This window comes from Hemicordylus capensis, chromosome 9, assembly GCF_027244095.1.
Source record: "Hemicordylus capensis ecotype Gifberg chromosome 9, rHemCap1.1.pri, whole genome shotgun sequence".
Lineage (NCBI taxonomy): Eukaryota > Metazoa > Chordata > Lepidosauria > Squamata > Cordylidae > Hemicordylus > Hemicordylus capensis.
In genome coordinates, this window is record NC_069665.1 from 2774366 (window position 1) to 2796064 (window position 21699).

At 46.9% G+C, this 21699-nt stretch overlaps 1 protein-coding gene across 1 annotated transcript in view; it reads left to right on the forward strand.

Annotated features, from left to right (window-relative positions):
* PEPD (peptidase D) overlaps nt 1–21699 on the forward strand; it is a 157508-nt gene that overhangs the window by 11121 nt on the left and 124688 nt on the right. Inside the window, exon 3 of the mRNA XM_053271169.1 lies at nt 1310–1437. Within this exon, the coding sequence (XP_053127144.1) occupies nt 1310–1437 (128 nt within the window). The remainder of the gene's footprint in view (nt 1–1309; nt 1438–21699) is intronic.

Consider the following 21699-nt stretch of genomic DNA (forward strand, 5'->3'; position numbering starts at 1 on the left):
CTGTCACTTAAAGGGGGTGGCTGCAGTTCAGCAAAGAGGGGCGTTTCAGGTTTTGTGTGGTTTGTCAGCATTTTGTGATTAATGTCATCATTCACCAAATTGTGGCCGCTTCCAGTAATCCATGCGTTGCCACACAATTTAACTTTTCTTGATCTAGTAATTCCCAAGCCGCTTGCCCTTCTGAGGCTCTTCATACCTGGTCTTCCTTTCTGGTCTCTGCAGACAGTTGTTGCTTCCCAGGACCAGATTATGCTGAGGCCCTAAGCAGGCCCCATAGCATTAGGGTACACGCACACACACTTCTCTCTCTCTCTCTCTCTCTCTCTCTCTCTCTCTCTCTCTCTCTCTCTCTCGTGTGTGTGTGTGTGTGTGTGTATACACACACACACACACACACACACATATATACATATACACACACATACATACATACAATGAAAATAGAAATAATAAAGTTTTGTTTTTACTTGGCAAAGTTGCAACAAAAAACTTTGAGAAAAACGTTAAGAGAAAAACGTTATCTTGCCATAAGACTGTTTGCATTAGAAACACCTTTAAATAAGAATGTGTTCTGGAGAACTTGAAATGTAGTTGATGTTTGGTCTCCAGAGGCCCCTCGTAATGTGAGGCCCTGAGGCAGGGGTTTTCAGACTTGGGTTCCCAGATGCTGCTGGACTACAACTCCCATCATCCTCAGCCACAGTGGCCGTAGTGCAACAACAGCTGGGACCCAAGTCTGAGAGCCCCTGCCCAAAGCTGTAGCTTACGCAGCTTGTGCCTAAATCTGGCCCTCATGCTCCCAAAGGAGGAGGTTCTCTGCCCTTCAAGCCTTCCGGGGTTCCGGGGCTCGGCTGGAAGCTTCAGGAGGGCCGTCGTGTTGCTCCCTCTAGTGACAGTGATGGGGAATCGCGGGTGCAGGGGGCACCGGGCCAGCAACTGCTTGACCTGGCTCTTTCCTGGTGCTGGTTCCTGTGCCAGTGCTTGAGAAGGACCGATCCTGCGTCCCCCAACTGCTTCGTTAGGCAAAATGCTGTGTGGGAAGCGGAGCCCTTGGGGGCAACTTTTAGCAAGGGGTTGTAATTGCTGGCCTGTCTTCTGCAATGGGATTAAGTTCCGTTGAAATAAACAGCAGCCTTCCAAGTAAATGTATTGGGGATCAAGGTGACGGAGCCTTGTAATTACTGTCCGTCTGAAGTGTCCCGTTTGGCAAGTGGGTCCACGTACTTCGGCTGCCGATTCAAAGTGACACTAAGTTAATCTGAGAGACGATTTGCATCTGCCTGAAGGGCTGTTTCGTCTTCCATTCTAGGAATCGTACTTTCATTGGACATTTGGAGTGACTGAGGCGGACTGCTATGGCGCGATTGAGGTGGACAGTGGGAACGCCATCCTCTTTATCCCGAGACTCCCGGAAAGCTATGCCGTTTGGATGGGAAAGTAAGACGTCAAGTCCTGTTCTTCTGTAGTAATAGGGATTTTAATTTTAATAGTTAAAAAAATGTTCTTTGTTTTGGGAAAAGGGAGTTCAGCAGGGATGCCAGCCTAGACTCTTCAGCTCTCCTTGGACTAGATCACCATCATACCATACATTGCAGGAGGGGATGATGGGTGTTGTAGTTTGGAGAGGTTCCCAGAGAGAAAATGCCAGTGGACAGAAGCAGGACTGGCTCTTAGGAGATAATGCCTCCAGTCAGGTATGTAAGAGTGAAGTTCAGATGCATCTATATGCTGTCAGGGGCTCAGTTTACCCATAGGATGAGGCTAGAGGGATGGCTCTCTTGCTGGAATCTGAAATTCCCTGGCATCCACTCCTGTGTAAAATCTAACCATGTACTCTGGTCACGTTTTCAGCACTAACTTATTGAGGTGCCCATTGCAAACATCGGTCATAATGATAATTATCAGGGTATACTTAATGCAGCAAGCTTTAGGTGCCTAAATTAGGTAACATAAAAAACAGGAAAATGGGATGTTACTACTGCTGAAAAAGAATTTAATTTGTTTTAATTAGGATTGCATTTAGATGAGAATGCTGCTGTACATTTTAACCGAAAAACAGAATTGTATAGAAACATGCAGAAATGAACTGACAGCAAAGGGAATTCTCCTAAGCTGCCTGATGCTTGTAAGACTATTGGCTCATTTGAAGAGTGTGTGTGTGTGTCTGTTTAAATCGGTTTGGGCATTTTCAGCTATCTTTGGCAACATGTGAAGAGGAAAGGTGTTTTGCTAATGCAGTGATCTTCACTGTTTTTCAAGTGGGACTCCCTTTGGTAGAACCCTTCAGTGTGAGAGTCATTTCCCACTGTGCTGACCTTCACACAGCGCTGTCCTTTTCGCACTTCTGGGAGGGCCCTTCAAGAGAGACGTCGCCCTCTCTTCCGGACTTTGTGGGGAAAGCCCTGGAAAGGGCTACACTTCTCAGCCCTTGCCCCACGCCTTCCAAGATGGCGCTGGGGCTCAAAGGGGCTCTCTTTAAATGATTTGTATCTTTTTGCAGAGATGCTGAATATAATGATCACATTTTAACTGTTATTGTTCACGACAGATTTTTAACACTCAATGGTCAGACCACATCATGCCCCAGAGAAGCAGCAGATCTTTCTTGGATTCACTTTTAAACTTACTCTATATGGTAATTTATTCAGTAAAATGGATAGAGTTTGAGGTTGAAATCCTACAAATTCTAAACGGTCCTTTTACTTCCCGTTTGCAAGCACATTACTAAATATTCTGTGGCACATGTTTTGTTTCATTTCTTGAACTTCCGTGTTTCATTTCTTGAACTTTCCTATAATAAGCATAATCTGTACAAAATGACTTTGCCCAGTCCACGAGGGACTACACCTCTATATGAATCTCTGTCTGTGTGACAGTCTGAAACGGCATACTTGCTCTTTGTATCATCTCACTTATTTTTCTGAAGCCTTGCATTCAAAACACATTAGGGTTTCCCAGTCATTTTCAGCCCTGTTCAGACATTGCGTTCAACACATGTACAGTTGTCAGCACGTTCTTCCGTGTAACCTGCGCAGTTGTGAGCTGCCCACATTGCTGTGGGTGTCTTAAGGAACTGCCAGAGGTTTTGCACACGAGCACAAGTCCTTAAAGTAGCACGCCTGAATTCTGGGAGTGCCACGTAGGTTGTCTCTAATGTAAATGGTGCACCTGGCGTGTGGCGGTCATTATTTATTATTATTTATTTAAAATATTTATACGCCCCCCCCCCAGTGCAATACTGCTCGGGGCGGCTTACAACAATATGATAGACACAGATACAAGTAAAAAAATTAAATTTAAAAAAAGTCAGATTAAAAACAATTATTAGTTTCAAACTAAAACTGAATATTATAAACAGCTAAAGAAGCTAAAGAACCTACCAGATATAACAACAACAACAACAATAATAATGGAGCATTAAAAAGCCTCCTTAAAAAGGGGTGTTTTGAGATTTTTTTAAAAAACACTGAGGGAGGGAGCATGGCGAAGCTCTTCAGGGAGGGCGTTCCAAAGCCGAGGGGCCACAACTGAAAAGGCCCTGTCTCTAGTCCCCGCCAACCGGATCTCTGTTAGTGGTGGGGTCGTGAGCAGGGCCTGAGATGATGATCGCAGGGCCCTGGCAGATTCATATGGGTGAATGTGGTCCGACAGGTGAACCGTCATGTGGTGATCCTGTGCTGATTTCAAAAGTTCCTTAGACACCCACAGCGCAGATAGCGCTGAACCACCTGCATGATGCTGCAGAACATGGGCTCCTTCAGATGTTAGTGCTGTATCCATGAACGGCAGGGCGAAGGATGTGGAAGTCCCGCCTCCGCCGTATTGCTCACCCCTACGCCCCATTGCTCACGGGTCCAACAGGGCTTGTCTCACAGTTGTGGGTCTGCCCACCATCACGGAGAGGTCTTCTCCTACTTCAGACAGGTTCCGAGACCTGTGAGCGATGGGGCATGGAGATGAGTGACATGGAGGGGGCAGAACCTGCCCCTTCGCCCTGCCGCTCATGGGTATGGTGGTAACATCTGGAGGAGCCTCATGTCTTCATTGTATGCATGTACAGTTAGTTATTCACATGTTATGCTGAACATGACAGCAGTATTCTTCCTATCTGTACCCTGCTTTGAGAGAGCTGTACCCGGGTTCCCTTCTTAAAATGAATGCATCCACAATCATCAATACAAAAGCATGTACGGTACATGTGCACCGATGTGTGTACACCATAATGTCTAGATAATGCTATTGTGTTGTGTGCCGTTTTGGAATTCCCAGTTCTCCTGTGGTACTGTCTCAACTGTCCCTTGTTGGGATATGACAAGGTGGCCAAGCTGCAGTTCTTCAGTCTTAAGACACTGCAGAAGTTGAAGGCTTCTGCTTCCTGGCTCTAATTGTGAACATCTGTTTGGAATAAATTGGGCATTTTAAATGGAGGTTGTGGAGCTTGTCACACAGAGACCTTGAGATCTCTGCTTCCCCCATATGTATAAAATGGGCTCTGAGTTTGTAGCTTGTCTGTAATTACTAGTGTGTACGTTTGATTTACTCCAAATTCTTGCGTTTCTGTTAACTTCTGTAGATAGTTCCGTTCTCTCCAGTTCTTTGGGAGCCTGGGCCCACGTTGAGAGCCATTCCGTTTCTGTGAATCGTAATTATATTTGTGCTTTGCCTAACAAGTCGTACATTTTTGGCCCCCACGCCGTTTTCAGAATCTGGAATTGCTTCTAATTTAATACTTTGCTCCTCTCTGAGATTGGGTAGCTTCTAATTGAAGTGATTACTCTTCTTTAAATGCTAATTTCAAACTGAGGATGTGGTTGCCGTCATGCCCATATGGCAAACTGTGTCAGATAGACCATATGGTCGGGGAGGGTCTCTCTCGCTCTCTCCAGCAGGAGGATTATTGTCTTCGAGCTGTCTTGGTTCTGAGATGATTTTGTGATGGCTTTTATTTACACAAAGTGTGTGTTTTTAAAAGTGTACACACCTGTGTTAGCAAAGCATAGCCCTTTCTGAATTCTGATTGCACATTGCAACAGTTTGTTCTCCTCCATACTGGAGTGTGCAGAAATGACAGTTGAAGAAAACGGGAGCCCCATTTTTCCATGGGCCAGCTGGGGTGTTGGGTACCATCTGGGGGGACAAATGCTCATTGTGATTTTTGACAAGGTCGTCACCCCTAGAGTGCCCACAGCCTCAGGTGTACAGCCCACTGCTGTAGCTGTGGGATGGGTGTGTCTCCAGTGGTTCCTCTTCCCCTTCCCCCTCCCAGCCTGGTCTCCCCTTTTCAGGCCTCTCTGAGCATGTGTGGCCATTTTGGAGGTCACCACGCATGTGCATGGGCCATTTGCATGCCCAGGTTTTTGCTTTGTGCCAGAAGTTCTGACCAGGTCTGGATCCAACAGGTCTTCAGGTATCGGCTGTTTGGACTCTGTGCGGGCATAACCTTCTGTCCCTCTGCCGTTCTTCTGGGGTGCTGCTGAAAGATGGATTAGAAACCTGTTGTTGAGTCTCCAGGAGAGGACAGCTGGTCTTGTGATAGCAAGCATGCCTTGTCCCCTTAGCTAAGCAGGGTCTGCCCTGGTTGCATATGAGTGGGAGACTAGAAGTGTGAGCACTGCAAGAGATTCCCCTCAGGGGATGGAGCCGCTCTGGGAAGAGCAGAAGGTTCCAAGTTCCTTCCCTGCCAGCATCTCCAAGATAGGGCTGAGAGATGAGAGTCCTGCCTGCAACCTTGGAGAAGCCGCTGCCAGTCTGTGTAGACAATACTGAGCTAGATAGACCAAGGGTCTGACTCAGTATATGTCAACTTCCTGTGTTTCCTATGTGTTTTTTTTAGCTCTTTTGCTCCAGGGTGCAGTTGGATTGGGTGGCAGCGGCTATGGGACACCTTTCCCCCCTGCTTAGTGTGCACCCTTGGATATGCAATCTTCAATCCAAATTAGCATTGAAAGAGAAGCAAATGTAATTTGATTTGCATCTGATTTGGTTTTGTTTACTTTGCACAGGTTGCCTTCAAAAGGCTGTATGCAAATGTGGAAGAAATTGTCATTAGTGTTGGGGAAAAGCTCATTCTCAACCTTTTGTAGTGTGGAACTCTGTCTTGGATCTCTGGGTGACATCTGGTTTTTGAGAGGATTGCATGTAGCTGGATTCAAGGGTGTGTGTGTGTGTGTGTGTGAGTGTGAGTGTGAGGGGATTTGGATAGCAGGTCATATTTGGGAGCTAAAGAAACCCTCAGAACCTAATTTTTGAGTCATCAAGTCATGCATGCAAATTGTGTTGATGCCGCAACATTTCTCAGAAGCTAGTTTTAGAGAGCTGCACTAATGCTGAAGAATTAGCACTGGTTCCCAGCTGGGTTGCGGGTGAAGTTGAAAGTGCTGGTTTTAAGAGCCTTACAAGCTATGAACGGCTGGGGTCCAGGGGCTTCAACGGTTGCCTCGCTACAATGCATAAGGCAAGACGCGTGTGTGCTGTGGGGATTTGGCAGCAAGGGCTAACCTGGGCGCGGATGTGGGGACAAGAAGCTTCTGATGCAAAATGGATAACATGTATTGAATAACCACCAGAATACACAATCTCATTTGGGGAACAAGTAAATAGATCTCTAACTGTAGTGCAAGTAAACAAAATCATTGTGGGGAACTTGAGAGATGCCACTCGCTTGCATGATCATTAACACAGAAAAGCAATGCATTTGGTAATAACCACTGAAATTTTATCGATTGATTGATTGAGTGATTGTTAAATTTATATACCGCCTTTCATTAAAAACAATCCCAAAGCGGTTTACAAAAGTTTAAAAAATATATAATAAAAATGACCAGTTAAAAGTATTAAGCTAAAAATACGAAAACAAATCTGATTTAAAATATATAATATACAAACACAAAAACTGTACACGGATAAAAACACACAGAAGCAGCAATAAAGCAGAAGCAGAAATGAATGGGATAACCATCGAGTTCTGGGAGGCATGACTCCTAGCGGGTCTTCTTGATGTTAAATTAGCGGCTAGTGTGGCGGTGCTATGTAGGGGTGGTTTCTGAGGCTGGCGGGGTGCTAATTGACAAGAAGACCAGTGAATCGGGGAATCCAGTGGTTAGCAAAGGAGGGCTTAGGCAAAACAAGGCGTCTCTCTTTTCCAGTCCAAAATCACGTGCTTAAGGGGCTCCCAGGTCCCACCAGGACTTGTCTAGGTCTGAAATGGCATTACCAGAGACCAGACAGAAGAAATTAAATAAACAAATATGTATGTATGTATATGGACTGTTACTCCGAACAGCCTCCTCCTGGGTAACCCTGCCTGGTATGAACAGTTTTAACCGAGACTCGGCCCTGGGCAACTTCTCCATCCTCTGCACTGAGGTGGCTGTTGACGAGACCTTCTCTGTGGTGACTCCCGGCCATGGGACGCTGTCCCAGAGCAAGGTCTAAGGGCACATGATGCAGCCCCCTTGCTTGGGGAGGGGGCCGTAGCGGAGTGGAAGAGCATCTGCCTTGGATGCAGGAGGTCCCAGGTTCAATCCCTGGCAGCATCTCCAGGTCGGGCTGGGAGAGATGTGTGCTTGAAACCCGGGAGAGCCGCTGCCAGTCTGTGAGGTCATTTGCACAATCAGAAACGGTGTTCTACCCGAGAGGCCTGCAGGAGAGCCTTAAAGATCCGTCTTCTTAGCCTGGCTTTCAGTGACATTTAGTTTTAACTTTTCATTCTATCCTGTTTTTAACCTGAATCTTAAGAGAGAGAGAGAGAGTGTGTGTGTGTGTGTGCGTGCGTGTGTTAGTGTAAACCACCCAGAGTCACTTTAGGAAGGGTGGTGTGTAAATCAAATACTGTATTTTTCGGACCATAAGACGCACCGGACCATAAGACGCACCCAGTATTAGGGGCCGAATTGGCCCAAACTACTACCGCTGTGGCCGCGGCCGGCCGGCTGCCCATATTAGGGGCCGAATCGGCCCAAGCTAACTGCCACCGTGGGCGTCCCCGCCGCCGACCGCCCTCCCTCCCAGCTGCCCAGTCCTAACCTTCTAAGCCCGATCAGGGACCCATCCTGGTAACTGGAGAAGGAGAGAGGAGCTCGCAAGCAGAGCTCCTCTCTCTGCAAAGCCTCGGCCCGAACTGGCGCTTTGCGGCCTAAGGACTGGTTAGGACTGGGCAGCTGGGAGGGCGGGCGGGCGCTCAGCGGTGGGGGCGGCCGCGGCGGCAGTTAGCTTGGGCCGATTCAGCCCCTAATCGGGGGGGGCGGGGGGCTGGTGCACAGCCCTACTGGACAGCATTCGGACCATAAGACGCACCCTCATTTCCCCCCCACTTTTTTTGGGGGGGGGAAGTGCGTCTTATGGTCTGAAAAATACGGTAAGTCAATTAAATAAAAACAGAGTGAGGCCATTGGTCTGTCCAGCTCAGTATTGTCTACCCTGATGGCAGCCACCCTCCAAGGTTTCAGGCAGGAGCCTCTCCCAGCCCAGTCTAACTGGTGCCTTTGTGCAATAATCATGGGAGGGGAGCTGGTCTTGTGGTAGCAAGCAGGAATTGTCCCCTTTGTTAAGCAGGGCCTGCCCTGGTTTGCTTTTGGGGGGAGACTATGTGTGAGCACTCCAAGATATTCCCCTCAGGGGATGGGAAGAGCATTTGGGAAGAGCACCTGCCTGCTTGCGTGCAGAAAGTTTCAGGTTCCCTCCCTGGCAGCATCTCCAAGATAGGGCTGAGAGAGACTCCCACCTGCATCCTTGGAGAAGCCACTGCCAGTCTGGGTAGACACAATACTGAGCTAGATGGACCAAGGGTCTGACTCAGTATATGGCAGCTTCCTATGTTCCTATATTGGAATCAATTTTTAAAAACCTCCTGCATATCCATCTTGCTGTAAAGCTTGTTGCAAAGTGGGCTGTTAGTTCAGATATTGTTTCATGGCCAGCAGGGGTGTTGAATGTCCCTTTCACCCGCGGCCCTCTATGATGCTTTCGAAAACCAGTTATCTGTATTAAAATAGAACTCTTACAGATGGACATGAGGCTAGATTACAAATTTGATTGTGAATATTGCAATTATCTTTTCACCAGCTGCATACAGTTCTTTCTGTTGATATTTTCTGTCCCTAAGCCAGCAGGCTTTCAGAAGACTAATGAAATATAAAATAGTTGTTGAAATAATAATTCCTGTGGAAGGGGCATACATTGTGAGGGATGTGAGTGTGGGATGCAGCAACTGGGAAAAGGCACACGCTCTGCCTGAAAAGGAGTTGCTTCAGCTAATGCATGGGCTTTGGGGCTTGGGTCCCCAAATCTTGTTGGAGTGCAACGCTCATCGTCCCAAGCCCCAATGACTGAAGGGATGATGGGAGTTGTAGTCCAGCAACATCTGAGGACCCAAGCTTGAGAACCCTCGACTTAATGCGTTCTGTTGCCCTGATCCGGCATTCTGTGCATGGGTTTTCTCCTGAATTTCATTGGACAGATCTGGCCTGTGTGTCTGAAGAAATATCTCCACTTCCTTGGGAATGCATAGGGAATTTCTGTGTGCGCCTGGGATGAATTTCTGGTTCAGGGCACTGTCAATTGCTTGAGCTTATTCATTCATTCATTCATTCATTCATTCATTCATTCATTCATTTAATACATTTCTATACCGCCCAAAACGCAAGTTCTCTGGGCGGTTTACAAAACAATAAAAACAGGCAATAGAAGATTAAAACATTTTAACAATTAAAATTAAAAAGTTAAAACTATTAAAACAGTATCTAATTAAAAGCCTGGGTGAACAAATGCGTCTTGACTGCCCTTTTAAAAGTTGTAAGAGATGGGGAGGCTCTTATTTCAGCAGGAAGTGTGTTCCAAAGCCTCGGGACAGCAATGGAGAAAGCAACTCCAACAACCGGTGGCAACTGCAGACAAACCTCTCCGGTCCAGATGATCTCAGTGGGCAATGTGGTTCATAGCAAAGAAGATGTTCTCTTAAATACCCAGCTTAGGTGGACTGTGAACACGAGTGCCCAATTCTTATGGCTGAAGCTGGTGAACCTGCATCCCTTGTTTGTGGGCTTCTATTTTGTTAATTAATGCTGCACCTGCCACTTACCTCGCCTTAATTATAACTGACAGAACGAGTCGGTGTATTGATTAAAGTTGTTTTTCTGAAGCGAAACATACTGTACAGCAGCTGGTCTGTCTGCCGCATATGGCAAAATAACTTAATTGCCTTGCAGAGAAATATCTTTGGATTGGGATGTCCTGGAGCAAGTGAATATCTCCTTCGTGTGCAGTTCTGGGCACTTCTTTTTCCTCTCCCCAAGTAGGTTGTGACTTTTCTGGCTGGCTCTCCGCTGGCTTGTTTTCCTAACTTGACTTTTTAGCTGATGCTTCTGGATAAAGTGTGGATTCAGATGGTTTTTGTGCAAGTGGTGAATGGAGGATAGAAAACAGGCCAGTTGTGTTGCTGCAGTTCCGATGTCTGATGTTGAATTTAATTTCCCAAACACAAGCAAGGGCCGCATTCTCTCTTTCTAGAGTATCTCTCTGAAGGAAAGTAAGCTTATTCAATCAACCAGCTTTCTGTATGCGTGCGTGTCTGTCCCTATCAACTTAGTAGCCATGCTGGACCAAATTGAACAGTTGTAGGGAGAGACACATAGGGACACCTCAGTGGCATAGCTTGTGATGAAGTCATCCAGCCCAGTTCAAGATGGCAGATGCATGAACGTTTGAGCCGGAAGTGGGCTGACTTATGAAGGTGGTAATTAACGGTTAAGTTTATAGTGAAAGGAAAGTAGGCAGATTAATTTTTACAATAACTTTTCGGTCTTTTGAAAGCCTTCAACATCATCATATGTGCAACCAATCTGGTCCATTGTGGGCTGAGAGAGACTCCTGCCTGCAACCTTGGAAAAGCCGCGGCCAGTCTGTGTAGACCAAGGATTCTCAACGTTGGGTCCCCAGATGTTATTGAACCAACTCCCAGAATCCCCAACCAAAGGCCACTGGGGCTGGGGATTCTGGGAGTTGAAGTACAGAAACATCTGGAGAGTCAACGTTGAGAATCCCTGGTGTAGACAATCCTGAGCTAGATGGACCAAGGGTCTGACTCCGTATATGGCAGCTTCCTATGTCTGTGGCCTACTAAGAGGTGGTGTTGCATTGCCGTAACAACTTGTCTGTGTCTATAAAGCAACATCTTGGGTTGGCTGGACTCCTGAGGCTCAGACCCCGAAAGGCTGGGCCTGGCAGCTTAGGCGTTTGGAAGCTGGTGGGGCTGACTATGGCACCGGGTGTCTCAAGGGAGGCGTCTTCTATTCGGCAGGAAAGGCCCTGTGCCTCCTTCGCTGCAGGACAAAGTTCTTCTCCTGGAAACCTTAAGAATTAGGTGGAATTCTTGAAACTTCCATCCGCACCCTGTCCAACCCTGCAGGCCTTCACAGGAGAGCTGCTCTTGTGGGGGCGAGCATGAACTGCCCCCTCTCCCCTTGTCCGTTCACATCACAGGGATTGCTTGCACAAGAGTGCCACTTTGGGATCTTGTGCAGTTGTGTGGTGTTCTTGAGGGTGCACAGCTTGGTTCTTTTTGAAATGCTCCATTCGTCTGGGTGTCGGCCACTGAGGCAGAGAAGGCAAGCGAGCTGGCACACCACCTGTGGTATGCAAAGTCCAGGGTAGAGGTGAGGGCATGCACTTGGCCAGGTGAACTTTCTGCCTCCCTTCACAGGACCGTGCTGATGAGTTAGTTAAGTGTCCGGGAGGAGAGAGACACATCTGCTGCAGAGTTTTTCCTTAGGATGGCAGGGGATGATATCGACTGCCAAGAATCCCTCCTTTAGTTTTTCTTGGCTGTTGCTTCTGTGCCGTCCGGTGGTGCAATAAACCTATAATCGGATTTTGACTGTATCACCGAGTCTCCTATTTTGGGAGGCTTGGGGTGGCTTTGCACCGAGGTGCCATCTGTACCCATCTGAAGATCCAAAACGTATTGCCTGGCCCCAGGTGTTCTTCTGGGGCAGGACCCCCCCCCCCCCCGTTTGCAAACAGCGTCGCATCGTACAGAACCAAGCTAGTCGGTTCTGAGTAGTACCCGGACGTGAAATCCGCCTAGAGCTTTGTGCTTGATTGCTGGCAACCATTCCTGCTGGATTATTCCTGATAACCTGCCTACAAGACAGCTGCTACCCAATGCGTGCCTGTAAAGGTGCATAACCAGTCTCCCCAGGTGAGACTTGGCTTGTGGTACATCCCCACTTAGCGGGGGTGGTTTCAGCTTCTGTAACTTATTTTTGCTTTTTCTCTCTTGCCTGGAAAATTTGAAAAAGCTCTCCTGCTGGTGCATGGAAGAGTGCTAAAAAAAAAAAAATGCTTGGCACTGTCAGCAACATCTGCTAGTGCCTACTAAAGTCTCCTGTGTTGTTCTTCCTAGCCTCGTCTTGACACCCTCTTGTTTAGTTAACACTTTGCCATCTGTGCATCTGATGTTGCTGTAATGAGGAGCGAGCATGTTGGCCGCGCCTTGACAGCATCAAAGTGTCCCTTTCGCCTTGCACCAATTTATATGCCTGGTTGATGGCTTCCTGCTTAGCTCAACTGGTTACCGGTGCATTCCCTTTACTCTGTCATTGAAACTTCCTACTCGCTGAGAATTAAGAGACAGGCAAACTGTGTGAGTGCGTCTGTGGGGTTTCTGTGTGTGTGTGTGTGTGTGTGTTGCACTTGCGGTGTGTGAGAGCAACATTGAAAATAGATATAGAATGCATTCAGCAAAGATGTCTCTTTCTCCTGCTGCAAACAGTAGTGTTAAGGCTTCAGTGCTTAGTTGGCTAATCAGATGAATCAATTAATAACAATTTGATCGGTGAAAGTATGTTCCCATTTAATTGAGCAGCACTTCTACCAATAAATAAATAAATAAAATGAATGCAGAGGAAAACTGCAGATGGCAAGTGGTGTCTTGGACTTCTCCTTCTTCTCCTTCTTGAAAGGTAGAATGTGTCTTAGAATCCTGGAGTTTAAAAGCTGGATGGGACTTTGTAAGTCTTCTAGACCACAGTTTCTCAACGGCTGGTCCGCGGACCGGTGCTGGTCCGCGACGAGTTGAGTGCCGGTCCGCAACTTGAGGAATTCCCCCCACCCTCCATTGCAAACCTCCATGTTTTTTTTAAAATTATTATTCCCATTCCAGCCACTGCGCGGCCGAGCGGATGGCTGTGGGGGTGTGTGAGCTGTCCAGTGGTCCTTCTACCTGGCGGTGGTGGATACCAGAGCGACACCGTGGCCTTCCCTCCAACCCGGCGTCGCTTCCCAATTGCGAGGCTTGCAGTTAATACACTTAACTGCGCAGGCGTGCCTCGCAGCGAGAGCGACACCGTAGCCTGCCCTGCAGCCCGGCGTCACTTTCCCAATTGCAAAGCGCCAGTCTATTCTGTGAGGCTTACTTGGCTCAGGTCAGCAGTTGGGCGGGAGCTGAGAAAGGGAAGGCGGAGCGGGAAGTTTGAATGCAGCAGCAGTAGTGATGAGGCTGGCACGATGAGATGGTGTTTCGGGGGGACCTGGGGGTCCAGCTCCACTAGCGTGCAGCTGGCAAAAGAACCGGTGAGCGTTGGGGTAGGCAAGGTAAGGGGAGGATTTTGTTCCCTTTCCCACCCTTTTTTAGGGTTCGGCTTTCTCTCCAGTCAGCTCCTAGGATGGGCAGAAAGACAGACTCCCAGATGCTGCCGCTCGAACAGGGGCTCCTTTTCTCCCTCTCCTTGTGCATCCCCCTCCTGAGCCTTTATTTGCTCAGAAAGCAAGCAGGGAAGGTGGGGAGGCTAGCGATGAGAAGGCAGGGAGCTCTCCTTGCTTTCCTCCTTTCCCTGGAGATCTTTTAGCTAAGTCACAACGAGAGGGTCTGCCTATAGATCTTCTTTTCTCTGTTGCGTCCATGAAGATAAAGGGGCGGGCGCAGCCATTTAGGAAGTGGCCTAAAACTGGGTTTGATTGGCAAGTTTTCCCTTGAGAAGAATCACGGGGACAGCGGCTGCTAAGTTGGGTAGGCAAAATCTGGTGAAATCTTAGAAATTGCTGCTTTAAATTTCCACTGGTCAGATATGTACTGCAGCTGTGTACTATTTAGCTCTTTTCTCCACCCCATTGCTGGAAGAAGAAGAAGAAGAAATTCTGCAAAACCAAATCTTGTTGTACAAAATTACTATATGTTGTGGAATTTTGCTTTTCATATTTTCCCACTATTTAAAAAGAATTTATTGTTTGTTTTTTGCACAGCTGAAGTGATAATATGATATGATTGAATCAGTTGTAGACTTGTGCTAATGAGATGGATACAACCCTTATGGCCCTAAGCATTTTTAGAATTGCTTCCTTTCTGCCAGCAATATTTTGCTCCCTAAACCAATATTCACATTATTAAATTGGATTAAGTAACTCTGGTTCAAGAGTTGCTAGTTGCTAGTGTGTATTACACATTTGACTCTGTCATTCACCCGATTCAGATACTATAATTGCACCACTGTAGCTGTGTATAGCAGCCTAAAGGGGGAGGAAGTCCTACCCCTACTGTGTCAATCACCTATGCACCCCACCTCTCGTCCGTCCGTACAGCAGAGCTTGTCTGATGAGCCCTATTCGTGATGGCCAGTGCTCCTGTGATTGCTTGTCTGAAATGTGAAGAGCCCTAAGCATGATGGTGAGTGCTTTCAGGATTGCAAGGTTGGATCAACCCAACCTTGCAATCATAGAAGTGCCCGCCATCATAAGTACCATGAATATTTGTATACTGCTCTTCAACCAAAGTTCACATAAAGAGTTGTGTGATCAAATTTTTATTTCCCCCTGGCCGCCCCCACCCGGCAGCCATCCCCTCAGTCGCACACCGGCTGGCATTGGAATTTAAAAAAATACATGGAGGTTCACAGCAGGGGAAGGCAAGTGGCAAGCAGAGCGAGGTGCGGCGCGGTGGGGTGGTTCTTCTATCAGTTTTGTTTCAAACTTTCTCTCTCTCCCTCAAGTCAAACCTACCTATCCTCTTTCAAGCTCTTTCTTTTCTAGCTTTTTTCTCTTTCTCTCCCCCTTCAAGTGTGCCCCATCCCCTTTTTCTATCCCTCTGTCTCTCTCTCTCTCTCTCTCGCTAAGCCTGCCCCATTTTCTTCCTCAAGCCAAGCCTGCCCTATTCTTTCCCTCTTTCTTTCCCAGTCTCACTTCTCTCTTTCCTTCTTATAAAAGCCTGTGTGGTGAAGGATCAAAGTATAATCTTCTTATCAAAAATTAAGAGAAAAACTTCTCTAATTTTTCCCTTACATATGCTCTGTGTTAAGTGTGATGATTTGGCAGAGGTAGAAAGGAAGAACAATGCATTTTATTGTGTATTTTGTACAGATTGTATTGTGTTTATTTTATTAGCATTTTAATTGAATTTATTTTATTGTAATTTAAATTAATCTTGGCCTGCCAGAACTTCAAAAGTTAAATTTTGATTAAATTCATTTTAATTAATTTCACTTTAATTTTATTGATTTAATTGATTGATAGTAAGTATTACTTTACTAACTGTTGGTCCAGAAACTGCACACAAAGAATGTAGCGGTCCTTGAAACTCCACACAAAGAATTTAGCGGTCCTTGACTCCAAAAAGGTTGAGAAACACTATTCTAGACCAACCCCCTGATCGTGGCAGGAAGCTGCTCCCTGGTAGACCGCACTTCTGAGATGGCACCTAAAGTGGCATGTGCATGCACTCCCCCACAAAAAAACCAAAACCAAACCAGAAGTATTGTATGTGTGTGTGCTTGAGAGCTGTTTTCTCATATGTAAATTTAATCATTCAAATTTTAATTGACTAGAATGTCATTCAAAAATTGAAGTGTGAGCACTGTCAGATATTCCCCTCAGGGGATGGAGCCGCTCTGGGAAGAGCATCTAGGTCCCAAGTCCCCTCCCTGGCAGCATCTCCAGATAGGGCTGAGAGAGACTCCTGCCTGCAACCTTGGAGAAGCCAAGTGTCTGTGAAGACAATGCTGAGCTAGATAGACCAAGGGTCTGACTCAGTATATGGCAGCTTCCTGTGTTCCTGTGTACTAGGTTCTCAAGGGGCCTTTACTATATAACATGACATAAATTATCATTTTAATAAATGCAACTAAAATGACAAAAACCATCACTCAAATTTGGGTCAGCAATGAAACAGGCCCAACCCACAGCAGGTCATTCAAATTAGCCAAAGGTGGTTTGGTCAAAGAAGTATTTGCTGTCAGTCTGAAAGGTGACAGCAGCAAATAGACTGGTCTTGTTGCAGTAAGCATCAATTGCCCCCTTTGCTAAACAGGGCTTGCCTTGGTTTGCATTTAGATGGGAGACTACATGTGTGAGCACTGTAAGATATTCCCCTTAGCGGATGGGGCCACTCTGGGACCTTGCATGCAGGAGGTCCCAGGTTCCCTCCCTGGCAGCATCTCCAAGTTGGGCTGGAAGAGACTTGCTTGAAACCTTGGTGAGTTACTGCCAGTCAGTGTAGACAGTATTGAGCTAGATGGACCAAGGGTCTGCCGCAGCATAAGGTAGCTTCCTATAGACCTGATGGGCATCCTGGGGAGAGAGTCCCACAATGATAGGCCACCCCATGAGAACTCTGCGCCCAATTATAGAAATAATTGCTTCATCATCTAGGACTTCATCAGTTAATGATTAAATTTGCATATGAATGAAAAACAACCGTTCTAAAGCAAAATATATACTCTTTAGCTGAAACAAGTGTGGGTTGTGGCATCGCCTAACTTTTATCTTAGGTATCTGCCTTATTCCAAGTCAGACCATTGGTCTATCTAGCTCAGTATTGTCTACCCTGACTGGCAGCAGTTCTCCAAGGTTTCAGGCAGGAGTCTCTCCCAGCCCTACCTGGAGATGCTGCCAGGGATAGAACCTGGGACCTTCTGTTTGCCGCCATGCAGATACTCTTCCACTAAGCTACGGGGATATCTTACAGCAGGCAGCGCTCGCATGTCATCACCCATCCAGATGCAAATCAGGGCAAACCCTGCTTAGCAAGACCAGCCCTCCTGTGTGTGAGAGAAAGGGCGTTTGCTTCTCCCAATATGACACTTGGTGCCACTCTTCCCTCTAAGAGGGATACCCGGATGTTGTTGACTACAACTCCCAGAATCCCCAGCTGCAGTGGCTTTTGCTTGGGAATTATGGGAGTTGAGGTCAACAATATCTGGGAATCCCTCTTAGAGGGAGCACTGCATGCTGCCTACCGTTGGGGAAGAATAAAAGATTGGGCCATCCAGCCAGAAACATTGCTCCTTAACGATGTTCATCGATGCAGCTTCCGGGCGGCCTCTCTGGGCCAGTTTGGGTAATACGTCACCGGCCCACGTTTTCAGAAAGGCGGCATCTTCCGACATCCCAGTGCCCTCCCAGCATGCCCCTTTATTTTGTGGGGCCCTTCTGGGCGGCCCACCCGATAAAGGGTCATGCTGGGAGGAGGTCGCAGAGTTGTCTGCTGATGGCGTCCCAGTGGGTCTACTCTTAGCACGTCTCCTCTCTAACTGCATGAACTGGTTCAGCATAGTCCAAACCTGTCCTTGCACCTGCTTGCTACCGTGGTCATTGGATGTCAGTCCGAAGGTTCTCATTCTAGATCCCATTTCTGACCATTTCTGTATCCGAATGCACATGTCAGAAGATCTGCTTCTTTCCTAAGCCCTCTGCCTGTGGGCCAGGAAAGCATCTGAGGGAAGAGCTGGTATTGACCTCAAATCATGGCTGGCTAGTCAGCAAAGCCTAAATTTGTGGGTTCCTGGTTGTAGCCTTTTCTTGTAGGGGACTCACTCGAACCCTCTGATCCTTTTGGTTTCGCTTCTCTGCACCTTCTCCAGCTCAGCGTTGGGTGTTTGTGCCAGTAAGATGTGGCATCCTGCAACTCCAGCACCTTTTCAGAGTAGACTGCTTTTCGGGGTATGCTGCCTACTATACAGCGTAGCCCTTGAATGTGGCTGCCGTCACCACCACACCCACTCGCTGAGCTGCGCCACAGTCTTGTTCTCATTAAAGGTAGAAAACCTTAATCTGGACAGAACCTTTTAGAATGTCTGTTGAACAGTGCAAAAAATAATTGGAACAGGAACTTTATTCTTTTCTCACACAGACCTTCTGATGCACATATTATCCCTATTCTTGTTCAGCAATGTAAAACTGTGTTTATAATAAAGATTGTTTGAATTTCTCTCTCTCTCTCTGTGCTAACACTTGCAAGACTCAAATTGCTAAGCTGATGCATAGTAAGTACACGGACAAAGCATGTGGTTCTACTTTTGTCTGCCTGTGTGGTGTGTCTTGGTCCTCCTCTCTGACATTCTAATACCAGCTTGGGATGGTTGCTGACTTCAGAAGCTATCTCTGATCGTTGTATTTAAGATGTATGGGATTTGTGACAAAGGTATTGTCGGCCACAGGTGGTCTTTAGCAAATCACGATTGTTGGTGACTGCTGTAATTTGGCCTCATTGCATATTCATTGAAAACATGCAGATGGTGAGGCTGACTGGAAGGCTTCTGTTGTCAACCTTCATGGCAGGGTGTTAATTTAGTCTCTTCCTTTCCCAAGGAGGCCACTGACCAATACAGGCGGGCCTTCTCATCCGCTGCCCCGGCACCCGTGGTTTCATGTATCTGCGGTCAGGCCATGTGCATTCAACCTTGGCATACGTGATTTTAAAAAAATTCTGCAGTTCCTAGGTGGCTGGAAATATCCTTCACAGTCATTTCCAGCTGCCATTTTGCGGTTCTTTGTTGAATTTTTTTAAAAAACGGTGATTTTTCGTGGACAGTCTCTGAAATTGGGGGTTTTTGAGGGGCATCGCTGCACAGCTGAAGACCTGCAGAGCATGGTACGGCACTTGCTGCCATTTTTAAAGCTCTATTTTGCCCTGCAGGAACCTAACTCCCCAATTACCATTGACTCAAAGCGTCGTCATCCATGCTTTTGTCATCTGTGGAAATCGGTAGGAATGGAACCCCCCCAGATAACGAGGTGCAACTGTACATCCGTTCTCAAACTTGGGTCCCCAGATGTTGTTGGACTTCAACCCTGCCCCCCGCCCCCCCTCCCAGCTACAGTAGGGCTGTTGTGACTGGGATTATGTGAGTTGTAATCAGGCATCCACAAATCCGCTTGCCAGTGGCGAGCACACTCAGCCCCCTGGCAATTAGGACACCCAGCACCGCACAGATCTCCTCCCCAAATTTCCACTGCCATTTTTGAGAAGGTAAGAAGCAGCAGGAATCCTTTCTGAGGAGTTGGAGAGGGCTCACCCTGTTTCTTACCGTTTCCACCTCTCCCTGGGAAGGGCAGAAGACCCACTTTTCTCCCAAGCCCTCTGCCTGTGCACCAGGAAAGGATCTGAGGGAAGAGAGGGGGTTGGAGGCAACCACAGATAATGCCTGGCTGGTGAGCAAAGACTAAACTTGTAGAGTCTCAACATCTGGGGACCTACGTTCGAGAACCTCTGACTTAATGTACAGGTTGCCCATGCCTTTCCTGAGCTCTTCTCATGTTGATTTCTAGGCCTTATTTTGTGTGAGTTACCAACATATAAATGCAGGCATCGGCATGTAGGAACGGGGTTGTGTGTGTTTAGCGGCTTGGCACACCTTTTCTGTTCATGTGCATGGAACTTGTGTCATAGTGTGGTCTGTGGTTTTGGTAACCACTGCAAACATCTAGGGCAGGTGTTCGCAACCTGTGGCACTGTGGGAGTTGTAGTTTGGCAACATCTGGAGTGCCACAGGTTGGGAACACCTGATCTAGGGCATTAAGCTTTTACAACAACATCATCTCTGCCATGCTCTCTACTCAGGACTGTGTTTTGTGCTGCAGTGCTAGCAACGTTTGAGAGGCACCGAGTGTGGAAATTGGCACAATTTTAGTTTCCTGGAAATCCTTACTTTCTTCTTCTTCTGTTCTTAAAAGGTGTGCTTCTTGTCCTTATGATTGTGAAGACGTGCTTGAGCATGTGCGGGGCATTTCTGGAGTGTGTGTGTGTGTGAGTGAGTGAGAGAGAGAGAGAGAGAGAGAGAGAGAGAGAGAAGGAATAGACTTCTAGTGACTCGGATCAGAATTCAGTTCACTTTATGACTCCTTGCTCCAACTCAAGAGTAGCAAAGCCAGAATAAATTGTGCAGAACAATGTTGAAAAAGAAATGCAAGACCAGCCTCCACAGCATAATACACGCTGCAGACATAGGAGAAACTATGCAAATTGCCCAGTCCACACACTTTTAGAAAGGGGTGCAGAATCGGGCTTTCCTGGAGACAGAGCCTTACTTAAATGGTTTCATATGAATCCCGACTTTGCTTCTGTTCCTGCTTCTATTGCTGCTGCTGCTGCCTCTCTGCTGACCCCTTCCACTCATAGATCAGCAGCTGGCCTCCAAAGTGATTTTCTTTTCCAATTAAGGGTAGTTTATATCAGGTAGAACTACTGGCTAGTCAAATGCACCGTAATAATTCCTGCAGCAACTACTGTATGTACAACTGGAAAGGATGGTGGTGATGCTAGCATAAAGAAACAAACAAATATGGAGAATGGGATTCCTTTCTGCTTTAACATTTCTGAATTCGAGGTTGTGTCGTGGAGCTTTCATAGCTGTCTGCTTGATAGTGGAGCAGTATGATGACATTTGCACGACTTTTTTCTAATGAGTCACCTTAAAAGAATCACCTGCTCTTCAGGTTTATATGCTTGGCCTTTGTGTGTGGGTGCTAGTGGTGGTGAGAGAACGCAACTCATCATGTCAGAAACGAAGTTTGAAAACTTCATTAAAGTTAGATTGTGTGTGTTGGAATGAAATCGGAAACAGGTTTTCTCACTACTTATTAATTCAGCTTCTGGAACCTGTAAAGAAACACAAATGCCTTCTGAGCCTGAATGACGCCACTTTCTGACTCTTGACCTGTGATGTGTGGAAGGGCTGATCTTCCATAGGTTGGAATATGAAAAGTTTTCTTGGCTAGAAGTGCGTGTCAAAGACAGTACTTCACACTGGGCATTTAATTTACAGAATTTGCTGCTTGAAGAGCTGATGGCCATGACTTCAACAGGGGATTAGAAGATGCATGGAGGAGGAGCACAGGCCATGACTCATTGTTGTGACAGCTAACTGCCTCTGAAGCTGGAGGTTCTCCTATATACCACAGAGTTCAGGTTATCAGAGGATGTGGGAGAGCAGTCTTCTGGCCTTTGCTGGAGGTGTTGAAACACAGGCTGGATGGCCATCTGTCAGGAATCCTGCAGCAGATTCCAGCAGGGGGTGGGGTGGTCTACAAGACCCCAGGGTCCCTTCCGGCTGTAACATTCTATGGATGCTCAGGGTATCCTGAGGGCATATCTGCGAGGGTGATCTAAAGGAGTTAAATTGAGTTTAATTCTCTGTAAAAATCCGAGTTTCTCCATCTCTGCCAGACCCTTAAGACATCTGAGGCTTTTTAGTTTGGAAAAGAGGCGAATACCGGGAGACATGATAGAGGCGTATAGAATTAAGCATGGAGTTGAGAGAGTGGACACAGAGAAATAATTCTCTCACAGCAGAAGAATTAGGGGCCATCCCATGAAACTGACGGTTGGGAAATTTAGGACTGACAAGGGGATGTACTTTTCCACACAGCATATAAATAATCTATGGAATTCTGTGTCATGGGATGTGGTGATGGCCACTAGCTTGGATGGCTTTA